Source organism: Phyllostomus hastatus, unplaced genomic scaffold (genome assembly GCF_019186645.2).
Source record: "Phyllostomus hastatus isolate PE091 unplaced genomic scaffold, TTU_PhHast_1.1 phas_contig_210, whole genome shotgun sequence".
NCBI lineage: Eukaryota > Metazoa > Chordata > Mammalia > Chiroptera > Phyllostomidae > Phyllostomus > Phyllostomus hastatus.
Window position 1 is genome coordinate 32,952,425 of NW_025333737.1, and position 7,643 is coordinate 32,960,067.

Consider the following 7,643-nt stretch of genomic DNA (forward strand, 5'->3'; position numbering starts at 1 on the left):
CCCGGCTGCCACAGACCCCGTTCTGCGTCCTGCAGACCACAGCTGGCGGTGCTCTGATTCTGCCTCTGAGCCCTGTTCTGACCCACGGGAGGGGGCGTTCCGACAGGGGGTGCTACAGAGGAGACCTGGCTCTGGGTCGCTCCCACTGCACTCCAGGCCAAACCCGACATTTCCTCTGTCCTCGAGACAATACCCCACCTCTGCTTTGGGCTTTAGAGAGCTGATGCACTGACTACTCTCAGCCACACCACGATGCTAGGGAAATAGACACGAGGCCCATTTTGGGTGAAAAGGCCACGGCTCAGAGAGGGAAAGAGAGAATCTTCAGCCCTTCCGAGAGGACAGGACTCCCCCCATTTCACAGGTGTGGAAACTGAGGCCCAGCAAGGCGAGCTGGCTTGCCTAATGATGCGCCGGGGAGAGGTGGCTGGGGGGCTTTCCCGGCTCTGAACTCCCTCTCTCTCCCTCTGTGTTGTGCCGCTGCTGCTGTTCACAACCTCTGCACGAGGCGCGAAATGACACCCGTGGCCTCACGGCTGTCCCCCAGGTCACCCTTTCCCGGCGCTCTCCAGGCACACCCACAAGCCGAGCCAGTCACCTCACCTCCGTGCCCCTGCTTCCTCGCCTGCGAAACTGGAGGTAAGAGTCCCTACTTCGTAAGGGTGTTCAAATCCCCATCAAAAGTATTGTTAAGTGAGACCTTGTCTTTAGAGCAGGTAGCCCTCAGCAATTGCACATTCTTACTGCGTTTGGAAATGGTCTCTTGGCCCTCTTCATAAACCAGGCAGTCCCCTTCATGCCGGATCAAAGGAAAACACAGACAAACTGTACGTTTTTTTGTTTTAGTTTTATTATGAAAACACAGAATCACCCGCATCACCCGAGCACGCGCAAGAGCAGAGAAACAGCGCAGATGGACTGTCCCCTCGGGGGACGAGTGTCCCTCGGCAACGCCCACATAAATTATGGAAACAACACCAAACACAGTGACGCAGCACATCAGGAAGCTTAAATTACGAGAAGGGACGGGACTACTGGGGGGGGCGGTGGTGAGCGAGGAGAAAGTGCGTCCGTCTGAGAAGACCCGGCCCCACACCTGGGGCGGCTCAGTTCAGCTCCAGGTCGTTAATGTAGTCCTGGGCCCAGGACTCACTGGGGTTGGCGCACACCTGTCTGCCCCGTTTGGTCTGGAACCTGTGGGGGAAGGAGTGGAGAGATGAGCATCGCGTGGGCCCTTGTCTGCTCGACCACAGTTCCTAAGTCGGACAGCCCCGGTGGGTGGCGGGACCCTTCCTGGGGTTGCGCTGGAAAAGGACACCTTGTAACCCGCCCCCCCACACCTGGATTTAGCCGTGGCCTCAAGGTTGCCCAGATCAGCAGCCAATCAGTTTTACAATCAACATGGCCGTATCTCCCCATTCATCCCCCTGGTGCCCTCAGCAATAAGTTCCCCGTGTGCGTTTCTAAGCATGGCTGAAGAAGTCAGCCCACAGTTCCCGTGATCTTTTTGACTCTCTCTGGTTTCCCAGACTCTGGCTCATTTCCTTCCCGGGACCCCAGCATCTTGTCCCTTCCCGGCCCCCTCCAGGACTCAACGGGTGACTTCGTGACCTTGTTCCTTACTGCCTTCCGGGAAGGCGTCGGCCCTGAGACCTGCCTCCCTACTGGCGGGTCCTCTCCCTGCCCAAAGTGGGCCCCTCGCCCTGGCCGCCCAGCACAGCCCCGAGCCCCGTACTTACACCACACCTGGCTGGGAGCACAGGCTGCTGGTCTCGTAGTAATCCACCACGAAGTCGCGAGGAAGTTGCCGCGTGGTGTAGGAGAAGCAGCAGGCCGTGGGAGGGTCTGAGCCCACTGGAAAGAAAGGCCCAGGTGAGGTCAAGGCCCCTCAGGGAGCTACCCCTTTGGCTTTTAGTTACAGATATTCAAGCGGCATCTCTGGAGAGCTACCGGATCCCCAGGTACGGTTCCTTGTATCCAATCCCACCCACCCCGAGTAGGAGTCATTTTCTGAATACGGGACCCTAAGGGAAGATCTCGGAGCTGGGCTGGGCCCCAGAGCACGCGTCTCACTCTGTTTAATGGATGGGGAAACCAAGACACCCAGAGAGACGGGCCCTTTCTCACACGAGCCTGCTGGTTACTGTTTCTTAAGAAAACAGGAACTTGAACATTACCGCATGCCTAGTAAACACGACAGTTAACGGCAGGCTCCTTAAAAACCTCCCCAGCTCCCCCTTGTCCCATCCCCAGACGCCACCACCGTCGGACCAGCCCCGGCTGGAAAGCCTGTACGGGGCCCTAGCTAGAAGCCACAGTGGCAAGGACACAACTTACTGGGTGCGGAGAGTGCGGGACAGCAGAAGGCAGCCCCGAGCACGAGGAGGGAGAGGGCAGTGACGCCGAGCTTCATGGTCCTGGTGGAGGAGAGGCTTTCTTGGAGCTGGGAGTGCGGACCCCAGAAGCTTCAGAACCCCAACCGTGTTCTGTGCTGGTACTGAGTTGGGATCCCCTCTTTATAGGACCTCTGAGGACCGGGCCAGAGGCGGGGGTGCGGGAGGCCAATGGAATTTCCAGGCTGGAGGTGATGTCACCGTGCCCGTGAGGAAACCGAAGCTGGCTGACAGCGAAGAGCTCATCACATCCCTCCCAGCGTGATGTTATCGTGGTGGAAAGGAGGAGGAGGAGGAGGAAGGGTGAAGGGGGCCGGACCCAAGAGGGAAGTGGTTCGCCAAAGGCTGTGGCCGGGACTGAGGAGATAATGGTGAGCCCGAGAGGAAGGATGGAGCGTTCACACCTGCTCGGCGAGGCCTGCCGACGAGAACCGGGCTGCCGTCGGCGGTTGGCACCTCCAGAAGCTGGGGGCTTCGCACTGCTGTTTCCAGGGTGGCCACAGGCCTGGCCTCGAGAAGGAAGGGGGAGCTGGGACTGCAGGTCACGTTCCTGGGCCTCCTTCTGCCGGGCTGAGTGACCTTAGTGCCCTCTGTGTTTCCTCGGGCATGAAGAGTCCAGCATTGAATGTGCAGCAGGGCCCAGCTGGACAACAGTCTACCTATTGAATGTTTACGATGCGCCGGGCACTGGGCTAGCTGCCTGGGACTGTAACATCAGATCCCACCACCGCCTTTAGTGGGGGTGTGATTACTCTCCTGGGGGGGGCCATAAAGATCACAGACGGGAGGGGAGCCCGCTGATGACCTCACGGCTACCACCTTAAGGGGCAGTGCCCAGGTTGGAAGTGAGAGTCTCCTGACTCTAGAATCTATTCTCTCTCCGCCCTGTTGCCGCAAATGTAGAACGTGACCACGCAGGGAGAAGCAAGCGGCTGCCCACGAGGGGCCTGGCCTCGCACGGAGAGCCATCTCGCTAGGGCTGAACGCAGGAGGAGGGGGAGGTTGGGTCGGTCTGTTCTAGAACAAGGAGGGAACGGAAGGGAAAAAAAGACAGAGAGGCCCCAGTACGTCCCCTCGGAGCCATAACGGACATGGAGAGAGAAGTCAGCGAGAATCAGGTTTGGGAGGCCTGGATAAAGCACGTGCCTCCGTCACGTACCTGTAACGTACAAAGCGGTCCCCCGAGTAAGTCCAGCGCCCCGCGGACACCATGTACAGCAGGCACAATGTCATCGACGGCATTCCCTGGGCTGCACCTACGCCCCTGTGACGGTTCTGTCCATGCCGATTTGTCCTTCTAAATCCTTTCACCGTGTTTACCTTCGTCAGTTATATGTCTGCCATTATGCTGTACACCTGAAACTAATAAGCGGTAATATTGAATGTCAACTTTAATTTAAAGAAGAAAATAAAGAATGTCCCTCTAGTTACAAAGATGGGGTTGGATACACCCAGCAAGGAGTGTACCCGTGTTATGGATGAAACCGCTACCCCAGGCACGTGGCTGTTTCCCAGCCCCGAGAGGGAATTCCTCGTGTTCTCACAAAGCCCCGCCTGGCTGGGCAGCGGCTTTGGGGGAGGCCTCAGCCCTGAGACCGGAAGCCGACTTGAAGGTGACTCGGGGCAGCCCACAAAGGCCAGGCACACGGGAGTACCTGCCGTGGGCAAGTGAGGGCGATTAGGATGACCAGGTTGAGATCTCTATCCACCGGCAGCGTCACCGCTCTGACCCACCTGCTCACCCTCACCTGCTCACCCCCACCTGCTCACCCCGCCCCCATGGCTACCTGCCTCTGACCTGAGAAAAAAAGAGTAAAGTGTGAAAACAGGAAACTATGCACCCTGGGTGTTGTAGAGATGTGTGGTAGAAGGGGGCAGAGTGGCACCTGGGGGTACTTTAGTGTCACTAAGTACAGTTCAATGTCATCCTGCCTCGTGTTACTGCCTCCACCCCCGCCCCCCCCACCCCCCACACACACATACAAATTGTGCTTCTTTCCTCCACCCCTCTGTCCTCACCCTTTTCCTCATGCAAGTCTTGCTTCCAATGTTCTGGTCTCACCAAGACCCCTGTCCCCAGCCCCAGTGTTCTCCGGTCCCTGATGTCGCTGCGCCAGCATCTCTCACGGTCTCTCCTGGTTGGAGGAGGACCTGGCTCTAGGGGACAGAGGACGTGTCCGTGTTCCCTGGGGTTCACCAGACTCTGTTACCAGTGCCGTTTGCATGCAACCCAATGCAGAAGTCATCTGCTTTTTGTCAGGAAAAAATGAAACCCCATTCCTCCCCTCAAAGAGTTCTTCCTCCAGTGATGGTGTTGACAGTGACAGAAATAACCATCCCAGCCCTGGCTGGTGTGGCTCAGTGGATTGAGCACCAGCCTACCAACCAAAAGGTTGCCGGTTCGATTCCCAGTCAGGGCACGTGCCTGGGTGGCAGGCCAGGTCCCCAGTAGGAGGCTCGAGTGAGGCAACCCATCGCTGTTTCTCTCCCTCTCTTTCTCCCTCCCTTCCCCTCTCTCTAAAAAATAAATAAATGAAATCTTATTTGAAAAAGAAATAACGATCCCACGGGGTGGAACGAAGTGTCACATCAGAGGTCGGAACAAAACACCAGCGCATCCCTCACTGTAGACAGAGAGCTCCAGGTCAAGTTTAAGTCCCACCGTGTGCCAAGGGGGAGGAGCCTTCGACACGGAGATATCCGTCCGCATGAGCGCGCTGGGCCGAACCACCAGCCGCGGAGGGATTTCGAAGAGGCCTGCTCTGCAGCGTTAGGAGAAGGACGCTGGCCAGGATTGGGTGATGAGCCCGCACGGAGCCACGCCGTGAGTCTGACCGTTGCTTCCCGGCCTTGGTTTCACCCTTGGCTCACGGAGGTCCCAACGGTGAGGTTGTGTTCACACTAGTGAAGCTCAACAGCAAGAGTACAAAGGGCTTGTGCCCATGTGTTTAGCTAAATCAATGCCCTCTAAGATGAGGCCGTTTCTAAGTAATAGGTAGTGGAGAATGATAACAAACACTTCTCGAATACACAGCAAAAAAAAAAAAAAAAGCACTCATCTTCTCTAGGGAAGCTTCCCTAACCTCTTCTCCAGCTGGCCTCTGCGTGTCCCTCTGTGCCCCTGCAGACCCTGAGCTGCCTCCAGCACGTCACCTGGAACGTCTCATCTATTCCATCGCCTCCCCCAGTGGCCAGTGAGCTCCGTGATGCAGAACGTGTGTTATGCCTACCTCGGTGTACACAGTAGGTGTTCAATAAACACCTGTTTACTAAGTGCCCGGAGGCAGCCCACACCACCAGGTTTCAGGGAAGGGGGTATGAGGGTAACATGGGCTCAGGATGCGAACTCCACTGAGCTAAGTGAGGTCAGGGGGAACTGGACATTCTCACACTCTGTTTGAAAGGTAATTCCCCAGTCCCGATGAGTTAATCGTTCCCCGCCTCCCCCTTCCATCAGCCCATAGACTCAGCAGTTTCATGGTAAGGGATACTATTTTAGGACTTGATCTTCTGTGAGAAGCGAGAGCGGAAGTCAGCATGGGTTCAGGGCGCTCCCGTTGCATTCCGAGAGGCTCCCCTGCCCCGTTGCTCCATGGAAACCTTTCACTTCCCCTGTCCCGGGGTTACACGGAGTTTTCCCATCCATACCCTTCACTGGCACTGTGCCCATAACTCCACTCTGGGCACTTTCACATCTGCTTCGTCATTTCACCCTCCCGGCCTCTGTCATCCGCACGCAGGACTGGCAACCCAGCAGTCACGGGCCATGCAAAGGCCCTGGTGCTTGGGGTTTCCACCAGCACATCCATGTCCAAGGTTTTATCTGATCCCAGTCTGTTTTGCTGTTGTAGCAAAACCTAGAGAAGTTGAAAGACTGGATCAAAGTCACACAGGATGTGTGGGAAGACCCAGGGTCTTCCGACTCCTGGTGCAAAGATGACCAGGCTTCCTTCGTCAGCCCGGCCATCTGAGATGCACTCGGAGGGACCTCTGAAGGCACCAGACCCTCAGGGAGACCACAAGGCTGTTGAGGAGCAGGACACAGAGGCGGCCCATCTTGAGACCCTGTGTTTGCCTAGAATGAGAGTGCTGAGCTGCATGAGGGTCGGGAGACCACCGGGCGCTGGGGCTGAGAGCACTGGCCATAAGGAAGCGGCATCCTAGAACCTGAGACTTGCTTGCAAGCAACTCCTGAGCCTGAAAATCCAAGGTGAGCTGGAACACACGGTCACTTTGCCATGATAGCACATCAAGAATAGGTATATCCTTTGGTTTCGCCAATATAGTAGCCAAGCCCCTCAGGGGAGATGGGGTTGCAGACTGAAGAAACAAGCCCAGGATTATCCAAAGTGCAGGGCTCAGGACGGAGCCTGGGGCACAGTGAGCTGGTGGTGGCCGTTCATCGGGGCACCCACCCTCTACCCCACCCCTGGCCCCCGCCAGCCCACCCCACTCTTCTTACCCTGGAAAGAGCCTTGGACCCCCCCTCCTCCCCACTGCAGCCTGCTCTGTGGCAGGCAGCTGAGTGGGGAGGGCAGCGACGGCAGGGGGTGTTAAGTTCCCGAGAGAAGCTTCACGGCTCACCAGGGTTGGACGGGCTCGAGAACACCTTCAGCCGTCTTCATGAAGCTTCTTCCTTCCCTCAGCTGGTGCGTTTCTGCCCGCTCCCAGCTCTGGCCAGGCTGGAGTATCCAGCAAGAGAGGAGAACAAGTCAGTAACACTTACCGCGCCCCTACAGTACGACGGGCGTGGAGATGGGCGTGGAGACGGGCCCTGGGGGCACGTGTTTCGAAAGTGGTAGTGGCGTGACTAAAAAGGCTTCCCAAGAATACGATGTCTGGTTTTTGTAAAGATTTGTATGCGTGTGCTTTGTTTTTAGTAGAAAACACCCGTGGCCACTGTATAAAATGTAGAAAATAGAGAAATCATAAATCAGAAAACAAAACCTACCCAGCATTCTGCACCTAGTTTTGCATTTGACTGGTGTTACTTCACGGTCTTTCTTGAGCTAGTACATCTTATTACTGTACCTTTATATTCTCCCCTTTCATTACAAACTCAAAAGATATTAAAAAATTAGCATGCACAATATTTTATTGCGTGGCTATACCTACATTTTATGCCAAAATTTGTCTTTAACCATTGTGTTGCTTAGGTCAGTCATTCTGATTGTTCTAATTTTTCTGAATTATAAATTGGGCTGAGGCTTGGAGGATGCTCAGCCAGGGAAAGAGGGTGTGGGTAGGGCT

General features: G+C 56.0%; 1 protein-coding gene across 1 annotated transcript; it reads right to left on the minus strand.

The window, feature by feature from the left end:
- Positions 1-832: 832 nt before the first annotated feature.
- LOC123817280 (C-C motif chemokine 4-like) lies at positions 833-2,685 on the minus strand. Its single transcript, XM_045836885.1, has 3 exons — positions 2,338-2,685; positions 1,740-1,854; positions 833-1,194 (listed from the first exon to the last, which is right to left on the minus strand). The coding sequence occupies exons 1-3, from the start codon at positions 2,411-2,413 to the stop codon at positions 1,107-1,109; spliced, it is 279 nt and encodes a 92-aa protein (XP_045692841.1). The 5' UTR covers positions 2,414-2,685; the 3' UTR covers positions 833-1,106.
- Positions 2,686-7,643: the final 4,958 nt, after the last annotated feature.

Excerpts from the sequence above, each read along its gene's own strand:
- LOC123817280 (XM_045836885.1), bottom strand. The coding sequence starts at position 2,413 with ATGAAGCTCGGCGTCACTGCCCTCTCCCTCCTCGTGCTCGGGGCTGCC. Across the intron at positions 1,855-2,337 it reads TCCCGCACTCTCCGCACCCA|TGGGCTCAGACCCTCCCACG; the intron begins GTAAGTTGTGTC and ends CTTTCTTTCCAG. Across the intron at positions 1,195-1,739 it reads TGCTCCCAGCCAGGTGTGGT|GTTCCAGACCAAACGGGGCA; the intron begins GTAAGTACGGGG and ends CTTCCCCCACAG.